Below are 19,523 nucleotides of genomic sequence, written 5' to 3' on the forward strand. Positions count from 1 at the left end.
ACTAACTACAGGGTTTTAATCTATTGCACCTGTTACTTCCAAGGCGGTTCCCTCTGTTTTAGCTTCTTCAGTTTGCTGGTCTCTTCAGTGTCTGACTTCTGCCCTGACACAAAGCGGGCAGTGGTGGACACTTTTTTTAGGCTCACTTGTTCAGTCATGCTGTGGGGAGGGAGGGACGCTGCAAACAAATAACACTTGTGTGTGCTCGCAGTGTCTCAGCCACACTGGGCCTACCCTCGCTCTGTGCGTGTGTGCCCTCCCTGTCCACATTGCTCAGGCTCTAGGTTGCTCTGCCAGGAACCGTCCAAGGCTGGCCCTGGGCTGCATGCACCTCCCAGGTCTAAGCTGCTCAGGTTCAGACACTCAAGTAGTCCTCAGAGGTGCAGACTCTGTTGGGCCTGCATTTTGTGCCCTTCCCAGGTTTGAGCAGCTCAGGTGATGAGGTGTTTGGAGAGTGTTTTCACTGCAACATATCGCCTCTCCCATCCCTGCTGCTAAGTTTTCTGGGTATACAACCGGCGCACCTTCTCAGGTGGATGTTGACTGTCCAGAACCCCAAGAAGTTTTAGTTAGCAAAGAAGCCTGCTTGCAATTTGGTAGATAATGTCTCTCTGGGGCTGCGATTGCCCCCTTCCGGCTCTGGCTGCCTGTCACTGGAGGGGGATGGTCTGCAGCCAGCTAATTCTGTTCAGTCCTTTGTTCTGTGCGCAGGCCTGGCGGTGTCTTAGGTTAAAGCTTTTCACGTGGTAGCTATCGCACAGTTTGGTTTGCTAGCCCAAGTTAGTTTGTTCTGATTACCCCTTGGAGAATTCAGGCCTGATCCTACTCTAAGCAACGCAGTCCACGCCTCCCTGCCCAGCCCCTGCTTGCTAGTGGTGGATGCAGGCACCTGCGCTGCTTCTCCGCTGGGGGAGTTACTGTTGGGCTCAGAATCTGTGGGTTTTAATTATTTATTTATCTTTCCTTTCTGTTATGTTGCCTCCTGTGCTTCCAAGGCTCGCCACAGACTTGGCAGTGAGAGTGTTTCCTGGTGTTTGGAAACTTCTTTTTAAGACTCCCTTCCCAGGACGGAGCTCCATCCCTACCTCTTTTGTCTCTTTTTTTGTCTTTTATATTTTTTCCTACTGCTTTTCGAAGACAATGGGCTGCTTTTCTGGGTGGCTGATGTCCTCTGCCAGCGTTCAGAAGTTTTTCTGTGGAATTTACTCAGCGTTTAAATGTTCTTTTGATGAATTTGTGGGGGAGAAAGTGGTCTCCCCGTCCTATTACTCTGCCATCTTCTATATGGTGATCCAAATGTGAGTTTTTAAATCTTTCCCCTCAAGAAGCCTAGAGACCTGAGAAAATACATTTATGATGTAAGGATCACTCACTCACTGAGTGGTATGTGCTGTGCACTGCTCCAGGTGGTTCACACGTACTCACTCATTTAAGCTCAACTGTCCTACTAGGTGGAACTAGTATTATCTCCAATTGACACATAAGGATTCTGAAGCACATTAAAGTTAAAGCACAGAAAAGTTAAATAACTTACCCAAAGTTACATAAGCTAGTAAGCATTAGAGCTGGGATTTGAGCCCAAGTAACTGGCTCCAGAGTTAAAGAGTTTCTATTGTTACTGTGACCTTACCAAACTGTAATGCACTACTTAACTCACATTGAAAGAGTCACAATTATTTAGAACATGGCAACAAAATCATTTTTTTTAAAGTTTTATTTACACTTGTATCTTATAAACAACTAACTTAAATTGAAACATGATGAAATGAAAGTTTGCAGCTCTAATCATCCCTTAAATACCCCAAAAGATTTAAATTAAAATTAATGTGCTAATATAAAAATATTTCCTCTTTCCTAATATATAGCAGCATGTTTTCTTCCAAAGCTATCACATATATTTTAAAACACATTATAGAAATTAGGAAACATAAATGATGTACAGAAAAACAATAATCAAAAAAAAGTTAATTCAGATGTACACTATCAGAAAAAGATACTACAGTAAAACATGTGGCTTAAAAATCAATACAGCGTCCTTTTCGTTCCCAATCTCCGTATCGGGTAGGTTCTGGGCCTCTGGGTCCACCTTTCTCTTTTGTAACAGGATTAATATCATCTGGAAATTCTGAAGAAATAATAAGTTTAAAAAAAAGCAGTCAATGGAGGTGGGAAAAGCATTATCATCAATTCTGCAGATGAGGGTGCTGAGCTGACAGTTAACGAGGATGGATGCTACTGATGAAGCTACTGCTATGCAGTCCTTAAACACACTCTAAACGTAGTTCTTCCCAGCATGAGAGATCACTTTAGGATACAATCTTCATATTCAATCAACTTTATTACTTGCATTAATGACTTAGAATTCTCAGACCCCTCTCAGGCTCTCATCTGCGGACTGGCTGGATTAGAACAGGAGGAAAGGGGTACAGAGAATACAGACTTCAAATCCATAGGGTTTGAAAGGCTGTGAAATAAGATTACTTTGAATATTACTTAAGACTCAATGTCTTATTTTTTCTTATGAGTGAACTGGGGACAATCATACCTGTCCTGAGAAATAAAAAAAGAAATGCATGTAAAGGGTCTGGCACAGTGCCAGGTACATAAGAATGCTCAATTAATTCTAGCTATGAGTATTAATTTTCCTCATCACACAGTTTTGGCTTCAGCAACTGATTATCTGAAACTGCCATTTATGTGCATGTGCTTAGTCACTCAGTCATCTCTGACTCTTTGTGACCCCATGGACCACAGCCTAACAGGCTCCTCTGTCCATGGGATTCTCCAGTCAAGAATTCTTGAGTGGGTTGCCATGCCCTCCTTCAGGGGATCTTCCCAACCCAGGGATCAAACCCAGGTCTCTTGCATGCGCCTAACAGCTGCTATTACTGTTAATACTAGGTGTTCATAATAGGAATGTTCATTTTGAGTTCATGCTCAATTCTGAAGACTCTATACATATTAATTAATGCTTGTAATAATCCTTTGGGACAGGAACAATTATCATCTCCATTCTACAGATGAGGAGCTCAAGGTTACACAGCTACTAAGTGGTGAAAGTGAGTTTGAATTCACACATTCTGGTTGCAGTCTTGCTCTTGGCACACACACTGTACTGACTGTACATGGGGAGAACAGGAGAGGAACCAGCCACTAGAACCACCCAGTTCTTTTTCCAAAGGTATTTATATAATGAATATTTATTTATTTGACTGCATTGGGTCTTAGCTGGGGCACACAGGATCTTCCCTGTGTCACAGGGGATCTTTCGTTGAGGTGCATGGACTCTCTAGTTGTGGCACATGGGCTCCAGAGTGTGAGGGCTTTGAGAGTTGCAGCTTGTGGGCTCAGGAAATGAGTCTGACTCTGGAACATGTAGGCTTCAGTAGTTGTGGAATGAAGGTGCAGTAATCATGTCCTTGCACTGGCTTAAGTTGCCCTGTGGTATCTGGAATCTTCCCAGACTAGGGATGAAACTCCTGTCCCCTGCATTGGCAGGAAAATTCTTAACCACTGTACAACCAGGGAAGTCCTAAAGACAGTAGTCTATATCTCTTAATCCCATACCCCTATATTGGCTTCCCCACTTCCCTCTCCCCAGTAGTAACCACTAGTTTAGTTTCCTATACCTGTTAGTCTGTAAATGTTTTGCTATATACCCTGTTCTTATTTTTTAGGCTCCATATATAAGAGATGAAAAGCAAATATTTCTCTTTCTCTTTTTTCACTAAGCAGAATATTCTTGAGGTCCATTTCCATTTGTTGCAAATGGCAGATTTCATTCTTTTTAATGGCTGGGTAATATTCCTATGTGTGTGTGTGTGTGTGTGTGTGTGTGTGTGTGTGTGTGTGTACACACCACATCTTCTTTACCTACTAATCTGTTCATCATTTAGGTTGTTTCCGTATCTTGGCTATTATAAGCAATGCTATGAACACTGGGGTGCAATCTATGCCTTCAAATTAGTGTTTTCATTTTCTTTGGATATATACATGCCAGTGGAATCACTGGGTCATATGGCAATTCTATTTCCAGTTTTTTTGAGGAAACTCTATAATGTTTTCCATACTGTATGAACCAATTTACATTCCCACCAACAGTGTATGAAAGTTTCCTTTTCTCCACATCTTCTCAAGTATTTTTTATTTGTTGACTTTTTGATGATGGTCATTCTGACCATTGTGAGCTGATATCTGATTGTAGTTTTGATTTGCCTTTCTCTAATAATTAGTGATGTTGAGCATTTTTTCCCATGTGCCTACTGGCCACCTCTATATCTTCTTTGGAAAAATGTCTATTCCCATCTTCTGCCCATTTTTTGATTGGGTTATTTTTTTTTTAATATGGAGTTGTATGAGCTGTTTATGTATTTGGATATTAACCCTGTGTGGTCAAATTGTTTGCAAGTATTTTCTCTTATTTCACGGTTGTCTTTTCGTTTATCCATGGTTTCCTTCGCTATCCAAAAGTTTTTAAGTTGAATTAGGTCCCATCTGTTTATGTCTGCTTTTATCTCTTCTGGTTAGGAGACAGATTCAAAAAAATATTGCTACAATTTATGTCACAGAGTGTTATGTCTATGTTCTCTTTATGGTTTCAGGTCTTACATGTATATACTTAATCCACTGAGTATTTCTGTATGTAGTGTGAGGAAATGTTCCAATCTTTCTTATGAGGCTGTCCAGTTTTCCCAACACAACTTTCTTTTTCCAGTGCCTCTTTTGTTGTAGACTAATTGACCACAGGTGCATGAGTTCATTTCTGGGATCTCTATTCTGTTTCATTAATCTATGTGTCTGTTTTTGTGCCAGTACTAGGCTGTTTTCATTACTGTGGTTTTGTAGTACAGTCTGAAGTCTGGGAGCTTGATCTCTCCAGATCTGTTCTTCCTCTGGATTATTTTGGCAATTTGGGGGCCATTTGTGGTTCTATATGAACGTCTGGATTATTTATTCTAGTTCTGTGAAAAATGGCATGGTTATTTTGATAGGGATTGCCTTTAATCTGCAGATTGCTCTGGGTAGTATGACCATTTAACAGTATTAATTCTTTCAATTCAGGAGCACAGGATAACCTCCCACTTCTTCCATCATCTTCAATTTCCTTCATCACTCTCTCAGTTTTCAGAGCAGACGTTTTTCACCTTTAAGTTTATTCCTAGGTGTTTTATTCTTTTTGATGTGATTTTAAAGAATTTTTTTTAACTTTATGATAGTTTATTATGTGTATATTTATTATGTGACAGTTTATTCTGTGTATCTTTATGATAGTTCTTTATGTATGTAAAAGAAACATATTTTTGTATATTAATCATATTCTGTAACTTTACAGAATTTATTAGTTCTAGTAGTCTTTGGATTGAGACTTTAGGGTTTCTTATATACAGCATCATGCATCTGCAAACGGTGACACTTTTACTTCTTTCTTTCACATTTGCATACATATTTATCTTCCTTGTTCTACTGCTGTGGCTAGAACTTTCAATATGATGCTAAATAGGTGGCAAGAGTGGGCATCCCTGTCTTGTTCCTGAATTAGAAGAAAGGCTTTCAGCTTTTACTGCTGAATATGATGTTAGCTTTGGATTTGTCATAAGTGGCCTTTATAGTGTTGAGATATGTTCCCTCTATATATCCACTTAGATGAAGAGTTTTATAATGAGTAATAAATTTTTTCAAAGATTTTTCTGAATCTATTGAGATAATCAGGTGGTTTTTATTCTTCCTTTTGTTAATGTACTCTATCACATTAATTGATTTGTAAATACTGAACAAACCTTGTGTCTCTGAAATAAATTCAAATTGATCATTGTATATAATCCTTTTACTTTTGGATTCAGTTTGCTAATATTTTGTTGAGGATTTTAGAATCTATATCAAAGATTCTGACCTGTAATTTTCTTTTGTTGTAGTGTCTCTGCGTGGTTTTGATACCAGGGTCATTACTGGTGGTCTTGTAGAATGAATTTGAGAGTGTTCTGACAACTTCACTTTTCTGGACTACTTTGAGAAGGTTAGGTGTTAGCTGTTATTTACACGTTCGGTAGAATTTCCCTTTGAAACTGGCCAGTCCTGGATTTTTGTTAGCGGGGAGTTTTAGAATTACAGATTCAATTTCACTACTACTGATTGGTCTGTCCAAGTTGTGTAGGTCTTCTTGTTTCAGACTTGACAGGTTGTATGTTTCTAGAAATTTATTTCTTCTAGGTTGTCCAATTCGTTGGCATATAACTATTTCTGATTCTTTTGTGTTTCTGTTATTTTCATTGTTATTTTTTCTTTCATTTATTTGGGTCTTCTTTTTTTCTTGGTGATCCTGACTAAACTTTACCAGTTTTGTTCATTTTGCCAAAGAGCCAGCTCTTGGTTTCACTGATCTTTTCTATTGTTATTGTTGCTCTCTATTTATTTCCCTCTAATCCTTATGGCAAATTTAGACTTAAATTGAAGAAAGTAGGGAAACCACTAGACCATTCAGGTATGACCTAAATCAAATCCCTTATGATTATACAGTGGAAGTGAGAAATAGATTTAAGGGCCTAGATCTGATAGAGTGCCTGATGAACTATGGACAGAGGTTTGTGAGATTGTACAGGAGACAAGGATCAAGACCATCCCCATGGAAAAGAAATGCAAAAAAGCAAAATGGCTGTTTGAGGAGGCCTTACAAATAGCTGTGAAAAGAAGAGAAGCGAAAAGTCAAGGAAAAAAGGAAAGCTATAAGAATCTGAATGCAGAGTTCCAAAGAATAGCAAGAAGGATATGAAAGCATTCCTCAGTGATCAATGCAAAGAAACAGAGGAAAACAATAGAATGGGAAAGACTAGAGATCTCTTCAAGAAAATTAGAGATACCAAGGGAACATTTCAGGCAAAGATCGGCTCGATAAAGGACAGAAATGGTATGGATCTAACGGAAGCAGAAGATATTAAGAAGAGGTGGCAAGAATACACAGAAGAACTGTACAAAATAGATCTTCACGACCAAGATAATTTCGATGGTATGATCACTCACCTAGAGCCAGACATCCTGGAATGTGAAGTCAAGTGGGCCTTAGAAAGCATCACTATGAACAAAGCTAGTGGGGGTGATGGAATTCCAGTAGAGCTATTTCAAATCCTGAAAGATGATGCTGTGAAAGTGCTGCACTCAATATGCCAGCACATTTGGAAAACTCAGCAGTGGCCACAGGACTGGAAAAGGTCAGTTTTCATTCCAATCCCAAAGAAAGGAAATGCCAAAGAATGCTCAAACTACTGCACAATTGCACTCATCTCACACGCTAGTAAAGTAATGCTTAAAATTCTCCAAGCCAGGCTTCAGCAATATGTGAACTGTGAACTTCCAGGTGTTCAAGCTGGTTTTAGAAAAGGCAGAGGAACCAGAGATCAAATTGCCGACATCTGCTGGATCATGGAAAAAGCAAGAGAGTTCCCGAAAAACATCTATTTCTGCTTTATTGACTATGCCAAAGCCTTTGACTGTGTGGATCACAATAAACTGTGGAAAATCCTGAAAGAGATGGGAATGCCAGACCACCTGACCTGCCTCTTGAGAAACCTATGTGCAGGTCAGGAAGCAACAGTTAGAACTGGACATAGAACAGACTGGTTCCAAATAGGAAAAGGAGTATGTCAAAGCTGTATATTGTCACCCTGCTTATTTAACTTATATGCAGAGTACATCATGAGAAACACTGGGCTGGAAGAAGCACAAGCTGGAATCAAAATTGCTGGTAGAAATATCAATAACCTCAGGTATGCAGATGACACCACCCTTGTGGCAGAAAGTGAAGAGGAACTAAAAAGCCTCTTGATGAAAGTGGAAGTGGAGAGTGAAAAAGTTGGCTTAAAGCTCAACATTCAGAAAACGAAGATCATGGCATCTGGTCCCATCACTTCATGGGAAATAAATGGGAAACAGTGGAAACAGTGTCAGACTTTATTTATTTGGGCTCCAAAATCACTGCAGATGGTGACTGCGGCCATGAAATTAAAAGAAGCTTACTCCTTGGAAGAAAAGTTATGAGCAACCTAGATAGCATATTCAAAAGCAGAGACATTACTTTGTCGACTAAGGTCTGTCTAGTCAAGGCTATGGTTTTTCCTGTGGTCATGTATGGATGTGAGAGTTGGACTGTGAAGAAGGCTGAGTTATGAAGAATTGATGCTTTTGAACTGTGGTGTTGGAGAAGATTCTTGAGAGTCCATTAGACTTCAAGGAGATCCAACCAATCCATTCTGAAGGAGATCAACCCTGGGATTTCTTTGGAAGGAATGATGCTAAAGCTGAAACTCCAGTACTTTGGCCACCTCATGAGAAAAGTTGACTCACTGGAAAAGACTCTGATGCTGGGAGCAATTGGGGGCAGGAGGAGGAGGGGACAACAGAGGATAAGATGGCTGGATGGCATCACTGACTCGATGGACGTGAGTCTGAGTGAACTCCGGGAGTTGGTGATGGACAGGGAGGCCTGGCGTGCTGCGATTCATGGGGTCGCAAAGAGGCGGATACGACTGAGCAACTGAACTGAACTGAATCTTTACTTTCTCCCTGTTGCTGACTTTGGGCTTTGTTTGTTCTTCTTTTACTAATTCTTTTAGGTGGTAGGTTAGGTTGTTTTCTTCTTTCTTGAGGAAAGCCTGTATTGCCATAAACTTCCTTCTTAGAACTGCTTTTTCTGTACCTCATAGATTTTGAGTGTTGTATTTTCATTTTCTTTGGTTTTGAGGTATTTTCTCATTTCCTCTTGGATTTCTTCATTGACCCATTGGTTTTTTAATAGCATGCTGTTTAGTGTCTAAGTATTTGCTCTTTACCCATTTTTTTTTTTCTGTAATGAATTTTTAGTTTTGTACTGCTATGGTCAGAAAAAAATGTTTGATATAATTCCTATACTCTCATATTTGCTGGGACTTCTTTTGTGGTGTAGCATGTGTTCTATCCTGGAGAATGTTTCATGTGCACTTAAAAAGAATGTGTATTCTTTTGTTTTTGTGTAATGTCCTATACATATTCATTAAGTCCAAGAGGTCTATTGTATTATTTAAGACCAATGTTTCCCTACTAATTTTGTCTGGATAATTTGCCCATTAATATAAGTACGGTGTTAAAGTACCCTACTATTATTGTGTTATCAATTTCTCCCTTTTTGTCTGTTAATATTTGCTTTATATGTTTAGGTGTTCCTGTATCGGCAGTAAATATGTTAATGATAATATTCTCTTATTAAACTGACCCCTTTATCATTATTATAATGCCCTCATCTGCTGTTACAGTCTTTGTTTAAAGTCTACTTTATCTGAGTATTGCTACTCCTGCTTTCTTATCATTTTTATTTGCATGAAATAACTGTTTCTATTCCTTCACTTTAAGTCTCTGTCTTTAGTTGTGAAGTGAGTCTCTTGTAGGCAGCATATAGAAGGACCTTGTTTTTAATCAAATTAGCCACCTATGTCTTTATTTAGTCCTTTGACATTTAAAGTAATTATTCATAGGTATGAGGCTTCCCCAGTGGTTCAGTGGTAAAGAATCCATCCACCTGCTAAGGCAGGAGATGAAGGTTTGATCCCTGGGTCAGGAAGATCCCTTGGAGAAAGAAATCGCAATCCACTTCAGTATTCTTGCCTGAAAAAAAAAAAATCCCATGAACAGAGGATCTTGGTGGGCTACAGTTATGGGTTCACAAAGAATTGGAGAAGATTTAGTGTGTGCACATGTACTTAAGTGATGATCCTTAGTCCTGACTTTTATAATTTGCCTCTTATAGCAGGATTTCCCCTGCCCTATAATTTACTGCTTTTCCATTCAGAGAAGTCCCTTCAACATTTCTTTTAGGGTAAATTTAGTAATGATGAATTCTGTTTTTGTTTATCTGAGATGCTCTTCATTACTCCTATTTTAATGATAATCTTGCTGGGAAGAGTATCATGGGTTATGGGTTTTCCCTTTTGGGATTTTGAATGTATCTGCTGCTCCCTTCTGGTCTGTAAAGTTTCTGCAGAGAAATCAGGTGTAGATTTATAGGGATTTCCTTGTATATGATAATTTTTCCTTTGCATCCTTCAGAATTCCCTCTTCAACATTTGCCATTTTAATTATGGTATGTCTTAGAGAACATTTGTTTGGATTCGTCTTCTTGGGACTCTCTTCCAGTAGCTGTTTTCTTCTTCAGACTGTGAAATTTTTCAGTCATAATTTTCTCAAATACATTTTCCATTTCCTCGTTCTCTCTTCTTCTACTAACCATCCCCCCTGCCCCGATATGTTATCGCAAATATTTCCTGGATTGTTTTCATTTTTTAAAATTTGCCTTTTTGCTGTTCTGATTGGGTGATGTCCATTATTCTATCTTCCAGATCACAGATGCATTCTTCTGTGTCACTTAGCCAGCTACTCACTCCTTTCAGTGTGTTTTTTTACTTCAGCTAAAGAATTCTTCATTTCTGATTGGAGTTTTTTTTAAAATATTCTCTAGTTCCTTATTAAAAATATTGCTATCCAGATATATTCTTTCCCCTAATACAGTTAACATTTTTGTAACAAATGCTTTGAATTTTTTATCTAGTCATTTATTTCACTAGTTGTTTTTTCAGGGGCTTCCTAATGCTCTACTGAGAGAAATTCCTCTGCCTTTTCATTTTGCTTAACTTTCTCCATCTTGAGGAATTTAGATCAAACATTTTGTCCAAAGTGGTGCTCTTATGCAGGAGTGTCCCTATACAGACTGTGTCTGTTGAATGCCTTTGGTGGGAGAGCTGAATCTGACATGGATTCGGGTCATGTCTTTCCTCTGGCTGTGCGGATAGCAATCTCCTTGGCAGAAGGTGGGCCTGGTGGTGGAGGGGCTAGAGCTGGAGCCAGGTGTGGGATGGGACTCCCCTTGCCACAGCTAGGTGGCTGTCACTGCCCTATTGGGGGTGACGTATGACCCCAGGTTGCTGGAGCTGAAGCTCAGAGGTCAGGCATGAGTTGGTTCTGTTCCCTTTAAATATGTCTTCTTCTCTCTCCTTGCCCCAGAATGGGAAGTGTCAAAGCAAATGGGGTCTGCCCAGGTTCTCATGCAGCCACATTGGGACTGGATCACCTCTGCATCCTATGGCTGAATCTTCTTTCTGGTTGTGGCTGCCATATTCAGGGCCACACCATGGCATGGTTCGAATGGGGCCAGAGAGTTGGCTTGTCTTGGGTTGAGGTGCACACTGAGGTAGTCACAGGAAAGCTAGCAGCTGCTGGAGCAGGCTTCTCTCTGTCCTGCCTCTGGGTTAAGCCTGTATATGTCCTCCTCATAAGCCATCCTGTTAGTCCCAGTAACCATCGAACCAGCCAAGGGGGCTTGCCTCCACTGTGTAAGATGCCAGGACAGGAGCACCCAATCTGTGGTTCTCACAGCTCAGTCTCTTGAGTATGTCTCTGTCATGTACTCTCCCATTTCCTCTGAGTCCTCTCCCAAGGGCATGGGTCCTGAGCTGATCACTGTTCTTTCCTTTCAACCTAATTATATGTGGCTCTTTCTTACAGCCTTGATTATACCAGTCTTTCTGCCAGTTTCCAGTGAAAACTATGCCATATGTAGTTGTATTTTTGATGTGTTCGTGAGGGAAGTTGAGCTCTATGTTCTTTTATGCCATCATCTCACTCAACCTCCCCAAACTACGTCTCTTTAGAAAACTGAATCATTACCCAAATCCTGTAGTCCCTCTCTAAGCAAAAGAAAGGAGATACAGAATTTACCTTGAAAATTTTCAAATATTCATTCATTTTAAAATTCTATCTCCACTGTGAATAAACTGTCCTTCCCCGTCATTATTCTGTTTTCTAAAAGAACTCCTTGCTTTGACTTCCTTTGAAAGCCTCTCGAGTGGAAGCTTTTCCTCTCCCGTATCTCTGGGACTCACTGGTGCCTTAGTGTAGCCTGGGCTGCCGTAACAAAATATCAGAAACTGGGTGGTTAAAAAAAACAGAAATTAATTTTCTTACAGTTCTGGAGGCTGGGTGTCCAAAATCAACTCCAAATCATGTTCTGAGTCTCATTCTAGATGAATGCAATAGATTTTTAACTCATCTCTGTTACTAACTCTCATGGCTCCAGCCTAATCTGCACAGAAAGCTGAATTAGTATTTCAAAAACAGAATACCACCCCCAATCATATTAAATGAAAGAAGGCAGTCACAAAAGACTATCTATTGTATGATTTGGCTAAAATTCTAAAAAAAAAAGGAGGCAAAACTATAGTGACAGAGATCAAAGGTTGCCAGGGGGATGTGAGAATGAGACTGAGTATAAACAGGCATAGGAGTCTTTGAAGGGTGGAACTGTGTTATTCTTTGTGTTGGTTATACAACTGTAATCATGTTAAAATTTAATGAACTGTTTCACTTAAAATAGGTAAATATTATTATATGCAGATTATACTTTAAGAAGATGATTAAAACAATCTCCATCCAGTAACATTCAGTGTATTCCTCATTGTCAACTGCAAAAAGCCCATGTACTTCAAGTCCTCTCTGATTTGAACCGAATCTACTTTTCTAGCTTTATTTTCTATTAATCCACTACACACAGTTTATGCACTGGCTACCTCTTTCAAGTGTCATGTTCCCAGTCCTTTCTTTCTGATCATTCCTTTTTCTCTTTATTGGAAACACTCCCCCACAATTCCCATATACTTATCGCAGTTTCACTGTTCCTTTAAACCGCAGCTCAAATGTTCTCTCTTTTGTCTACTTCTCTCTGACCTTTTTCTGTGTATCTCTCATGTCGGTTACCACACAGTGTCCTGTTCATAGTAATCTACGTATTTCATTTTCCTTTCCTTATTCACTTTTGCATCGGACAGGGTGGCTAGCCATAAAGTATGTACTAGAGGCTGTGAGACTAGATTAGAAAGAAGACAACAAGGAAGAAGACAGACTGTTAGGAGACCAAAAGTAGATACAGCCAGAATCTAGGCTTTATTAACAGGATGGAATCCTTGGACTCCAAGGAGATAAAACCAGTCAATCCTAAAAGAAACCAACCCTGAATATTCATTGGAAGGACTGATGCTGAAGCCACCCGATGAGAAAAGCTGATTCACTGGAAAAGACCCTGATGGTGGGAAAGACTGACAGCACAAGGAGAAGGGTGGCAGAGGACGAGATGTTCAGATAGCATCACGGACTCGATGGACATGAAACTGAGCAAACTCTGGGAGATAGTGAAGGACAGGGATGTGTGGCATGCTTCAGTCCATGGCGTTGCAAAAACTTGGACATGACTTGGGAATGAATGAAAAAGAGAATGGAAAAGAGGAGGTGAATTTAAGAGATGTTAAGAAAGTAGAACCAAAAAGACTTGGTTAGTGATTGGATCCAGGCCACAGGAAGAGGCAGGAGTGAAGGATTATCCCCAGATTTCAGGGCTGGGTGACTGGGTTAATGGGGTATACTGGGAATCCAGAAGGAAGAGGACTGGAGCAGGACTGGTGGAAGGGAACACTGAGAAGAGTATGAGTTCAGTTTTAGATGTATTAATTTGAAATATATCTGGAATATGCAAACAAAGCAGCTCAGGAGAGAGGTGTGACTAAAGGTATAAATGTGTAATCATCAACACACAGGATACTTCAGATAATCTCAGGAAGATATGAGCTCTTCTAGGAATGTTTAGAGGGCTCAGGACCAGGATCTGGCAAATACATACATTTGGGAGTTGAGCAGATACATAGGAGTTTAAAAAAGAGACCAGGAAGAAATGTTTAAAGAAGTAGAATAAGAAACTAAAGACAGCATAACTGAAACCAAAACAGAAGATTTCCATAAGTAGTAGTTGCTATTGTCAAAGGTTGTAAACAGTTCAGATAAAATGAAGACTGCAAGCATCTACTGGATTTGGTAATGTATTTTCAACATAAACTTCAGTAACTCAAAAATTAAGATGAATGTCTAGCAATGTCAGACAGATGATTAACTGTTGAAATATGCTTTCTTCTTTGTATCTATTATATATTTAACCATTTATAAGGATACAATTTAGTGATATTAAATATTCACAATGCTGTATAACTATAACACTATGGTCCAAACTTTTCATCATCCCCAGTATAAACTATGTACCCACTAAATAAACTTTCCCTTCCCCCTTCTCTCTAGACCTTGATGACTTCTAATCTACCTTCTGAATTTATGAATTTGCACACTCTGGGTACCTAGTATAGGTGAAATCATATAATATTTGTCCTTCCATGTCTGTCTTGTTTCACTAAGCATAATGTTTCAAGGTCCACCCATGTTGTGGCTTATATCAAAATGCCGTTCCTTTTTAGGACTGAACAGTACTTCACTACGTGTACAGAACACACTTTGTTCATCTATTCATTGATGGACGTTGAAGCTGTTTCTATCTTTTGGCTATTGTGAATACAGCATGGATGCAGATATCTGTTTAAGTCTCTGTTTTAAATTATTTTGGATTTATATCTAGGAGTAAAACTGCAAGGTCACATGGTAGTTCTGTATTAAATACTTTTCGGGAAGTTGCAAAACTGTTTTCCATAGCAGTTGTATCACTTTAAATTCCTACCAGAAATGTGTGGTTCCAATTTCTCCACACTATCACCATCAGTTACTATTTCCCAGTTTTTCTTAAACTACAGAGATGGTGTGAAATGGTGTGTCGCTGTGGTTTTGATTTGTATTTCCTTAACGTTTAGTGACATTGAGCATCTTTTCAAACCTATGTCGGTCATTTGTATATCTTCTTTGAAGAAATGTCTATTCGATTGAAAGAGACACATGTACCCCAATGTTCATCGCAGCACTGTTTATAATAGCCAGGACATGGAAGCAACCTAGATGTCCATCAGCAGATGAATGGATAAGAAAGCTGTGGTACATATACACAATGGAGTATTACTCAGCCGTTAAAAGAATACATTTGAATCAGTTCTGATGAGATGGATGAAACTGGAGCCGATTATACAGAGTGAAGTAAGCCAGAAAGAAAAACACCAATATAGTATACTAACACATATATATGGAATTTAGAAAGATGGCAATGATGACCCTGTATGCAAGACACCAAAAAAGACACAGATGTGTATAGTGGACTTTTGGACTCAAGAGGGAGAGGGAGAGGGAGAGGGAGAGGGTGGGATGATTTGGGAGAATGGCATTGAAACATGTATACTATCATGTAAGAAACGAATCGCCAGTCTATGTCCGATGCAGGATACAGCATGCTTGGGGCTGGTGCATGGGGATGACCCAGAGGGATGTTATGGGGAGGGAGGTGGGAGGGGGGTTCATGTTTTGGGAACGCATGTATACCCGTGGTGGATTCATGTCAACGTATGGCAAAACCAATACAGTATTGTAAAGTAAAATAAAGTAAAAATAAAAATTAAAAAAAAAAAGGAAAAGAAATGTCTATTCAAGTTGTTTGCCCATTTTTGAATTGGGTTGTTTCTGTTGTTGAGTTGTAATTTTTTTGTATTCTGGATATTAATTAATTCTTTTCAGATATATGATTTACAAATATTTTCCCCCATTCCATAGGTTATTTTTTTCACTTTCTTGATGATGTTCTTGGATAAACAAAATTTCTTAATTTTGATGATGTCTTATTCATGTATTTTTATGTTTGTTGGTTGTGCTTTTGTTATCACATGCACGAAATCATTGCCAAATCCAAGGACATAAAGATTTTCTCCAATTTTCTTCTAAGAGTTTTACAGTTTTGCCTCTTAAGTTTAGGTCTTTAATGTACTTACAGTTATTTTGAATATGGTATAAGGTAAGGGGTCCAATTTCATTCTTTTGCATGTGGATATTCAGTTTTCAAAGTACTGCTTGTTGAAAAGACTGTTCTTTTCCCCACTGAATGGTCTCAGCACACTTGTCAAGAAATTACTTAAGCATGTATGTGAGGGTCTATTTCTGAGACTGCTGCTTTTGTGTGAGACACTGTAAGGAAATCTTTCCTCTCAGATTTTTGTGCTTAGCTAAAACCTTCAAAGGAATATTTTACCTCGATTATAACAACTTTTAGAAGTCTCCATCATCTTGGCTGGTTGATCTGCTTATTAGACTGGGCTTGATACAGTGACATAACTGAAATATTTCATGAGTGAGCAAAACCCCAAAGTTTTATATTCTAGAAAGAATTCCAGACACAGGTCCCTGTATCCTATATTGGTATATTCTCACCTAGGATGCTTCACTGTATAGATGGGTTACCACTCATGAAACTGGAAAAATCACACAAGGAGGGCAACCTTGCCAAAGTTAAAAAGTGGCATGTTTACATTTATGCTGTATGAAATACTACTTTTTGAATAGCTAATATTTGCACATTTCCCACAATTCAAAGATACAAAAGGGTACAGCATGAAAACAAAGCAGTACTTTAAAAAAACCAGAGCTTTAAGACATGAGCCAAAATTCGTACATATTGAATACAAAATAATGTTTGGTCTATCATCCTTCCTCTCCAGAAAACCTCTTTATTCTCCAAACTTCCCCTTCTTTCCCCAAATCACACGGTTACAGTGAGAACAACCTCTTTCACCTGTGACTTAGGCCCCTTGGCCACTGGCTGACTTAGCTGTGGACACCAGATGCAAGCTGGGCCAGTGAGCTTTCTTCTTAAGAAATCTGAAACTAAGAAACTGTATTCTCAGTTTGGTTATTCTTTTGAACTGAGTAGCTGCTGGGAGCAATTACCTTCTGCCCAGTGGACTCAGAAGGGAGTATGGAGACAGAAAACAGCTCAGTACCGACCAGAGACAAGAGAAGGAGGGAGACTATCTGGTTTCCACAGTGCTTAGTCCTGAGGTCCCAGTCTTCCTCCAATGGCCAGCAGCACTACTGCCCTTAAGCCTAACGTGTTCCCTGCACCTTACTAACAACACACCCTATCTTCTGTTAAGGCTGTTTAAGTAGGTTTCTGTTATTTGCATCAAAGTAGGTCTTAACTTACATAGTTTTTCATGTGAATAATTCAATTGAATACATGAGCAAACATAATCACTGCCAAGGGCCTGTAAAACTGTTTTTAAAGCCAATACATATTGATGGTCAATATAGCAACTTTATTCATTGTTGAAATATTCTTTATTACTGTTAATGAAGAAAATTATAAACAATAATATGCATCTTCTTTTTCTCAGTAACAGAAACACTTTCTTTGAGACCTCAAAAATTAAGAGAGGAGTTTAACTATACTCACTTGTTAGTGGTTCCTTCTCTAAACTGGAATCTTCTGGTGCATCAAAACGACCTTCTGGTAACTTTGGCTTCTTAAGAGGTTGTTTGCTAGGTTCAGGTTTTCCTCCTTGAGAACTTATTTTCCTCAAAGAATTATACAGAAGGGGTGATCCTGGCAGAGTGAAGACAGTGAAAAAACAGAAGCTGTTCATTTATTCTACTCCAAAATTTAATACTTTTAATTACTTGTTTTAACCTTATACATTCACATTTATCAAAATTTAAAAGTATAAAAGGAAATATAGTGACAATTCTTCCTTTTGCCCCTATCTTTCAGACAGCCAGTTCCCTTCTTTGGAGGCAACCAATGCTATCAATTTGAAAAGAAGAGCTATGAAATAAACTAATCATTATTAAAATTGTAAAAACATATATAAAATAATGATTCCTATTTGAACCAATGCCCCAAATACCAAGATTCAGGTCACTAAGAGTAACTAAGTAGTAGGAACTTTTAAATGATAATACTTAGTATTTAAATTTCAAGACATCACAAGGGATTGTATTTAGGACTCTTAAATTCTAATACCGGTCCTCTTTTTCTGTCAATTAAACATTTTTAAATGTATCAGAGACCTGTTGTTGCGGTTGCTTTAGTCATTAAGTCATGTCTGACTCTTTTGGGACCCATAGAGTGCAGCCTGCTAGGTTCCTATGTCCATGGGATTCTCCAGGCAAGAATACTGGAATGGGTTGCCATTCCCTTCTCCAGAGGATCTTCCCAGCTCAGGGATCAAACCCATGTCTCCTGTATTGGCAGGTAGATTGTTTACCACTAAGCAACCAGGAAAGCCCACTGGGCACCTGCAATGTATAAGTGTGATCACTTTCTATGTTACAATGAGAAAGGTACGTTTTCAGAATATTCATTGGAAGGACTGATGCTGAAGCTGAAGGTCCAATAGTTTGGTCACCTGATGCGAGGAACTGAAGCATTGGAAAAGACCCTGATGCTGGGAAAGACTGAAGGCGGGAGAATAAGGGACGACAGAGGATGAGATGGTTGGATGGCATCACCAACTCAATGGACATGAGTTTGAGTAAACTCCGGGAGTTGGTAATGGACAGGGAGGGCTGGCATGCTGTAGTCCATAGATTGTAAAGAGATAGACATGACTGAGCAACTGACCCACAGCAACAAAAGTTTTCAGTATTATGAAAGTTATCCAACCCTTATTGAGATAATGATCAATAGGCAAAACCACTCTGGAAAACAACCTCTGGGAATGGGGGGGGCGGTTCAAGTATGTGAAGGAATGGGTTTAGAGACAGAGGTGGGTACTAGTTCCAGTCACACCACTGTGGCAGCATTTTAATGGCCCTGAAATAGGGTGAGAATCTAATAATCAGAATCTTTGTGTGGGTTAGGTCAGATGGTGGAAGAGAATTAAGTAGCAGATGGAATTGAGGTTGCTAATCAGATGACCCTGACCTAGGGAGACTGTCCTGAATGATCTGAGTGGGTCTATTTTAATCACAAGGGTCCTTAAAAGGGGAAGAGAGAATTAGAAAAGAGAACCAGAGAGGGGGCAGTGGGAGACAGACCTGATGATGTTGCTGACTCCAATGATGGGAGAAAAGGGCCACCAAGACAAGGCAATTGGGCAGCCTCTGGGAGTTGCAAGAGGGAGGAAACGGATTTTCCCCAGGAGCCTCCAGAAGAAACACAACACTATCACCTTGGTTTCCACACAGAGAGGCTCATTTCAGATTCCTCACCTCCAGAACTGTAAGGGTTTTTAAGCCACTGAGTGTATGGTATTTCATTATACCAGTAATATGAAACTAAAGTAACTGCTTACTAGTTGTTTGATCCTTGTCAAGTTATTTTCCCTTTTTAAATCCATTTCTTCCCTATCTAAATTGAAGATAATAGTACCTATCTCATGAGATGACTAAATAGGGCAATTCATTCAAAGCACCTAGCATAGTGACAAATTGTATTTATTATTATTACAGAATTATCTAGAAGCTCCTGGTAGTATTACATATAATTAGAATTTTCTTTCATTACACATATTTTATTCACTTTCTAAAAAACACTACATCATCCTACCCCTGCTTTAAAAAATTATATACATATATATACACACACACACAAATATACATATATACAAGTACCTGTATGTATGTGTGTGTGTGTGTGTGTGTGTGTGTATACATATATACCTTCCACAGCCAATTTGGAATTTACATGACTTGTTTGCAAGATTACAAAAAGTTAACATCACAAACTACGTTAACAATTTCAAAATAATACACTCTGCATATCCACT

The 19,523-nt window shown here is 39.0% G+C and overlaps 1 protein-coding gene across 1 annotated transcript in view; it reads right to left on the reverse strand.

The window, feature by feature from the left end:
* Positions 1–1,696: 1,696 nt before the first annotated feature.
* SDHAF4 (succinate dehydrogenase complex assembly factor 4) overlaps positions 1,697–19,523 on the reverse strand; it is a 33,710-nt gene continuing 15,883 nt past the window's right edge. Inside the window, exons 2-3 of the mRNA XM_027972799.2 lie at positions 17,210–17,359; positions 1,697–2,125 (exon numbers count right to left, since the gene is read on the reverse strand). Coding sequence (XP_027828600.1) covers positions 2,016–2,125; positions 17,210–17,359 — 260 coding nt within the window. The 3' untranslated portion in view covers positions 1,697–2,015. The remainder of the gene's footprint in view (positions 2,126–17,209; positions 17,360–19,523) is intronic.

The sequence above is a fragment of the Ovis aries genome, chromosome 9, assembly GCF_016772045.2.
Source record: "Ovis aries strain OAR_USU_Benz2616 breed Rambouillet chromosome 9, ARS-UI_Ramb_v3.0, whole genome shotgun sequence".
Taxonomy (NCBI): domain Eukaryota; kingdom Metazoa; phylum Chordata; class Mammalia; order Artiodactyla; family Bovidae; genus Ovis; species Ovis aries.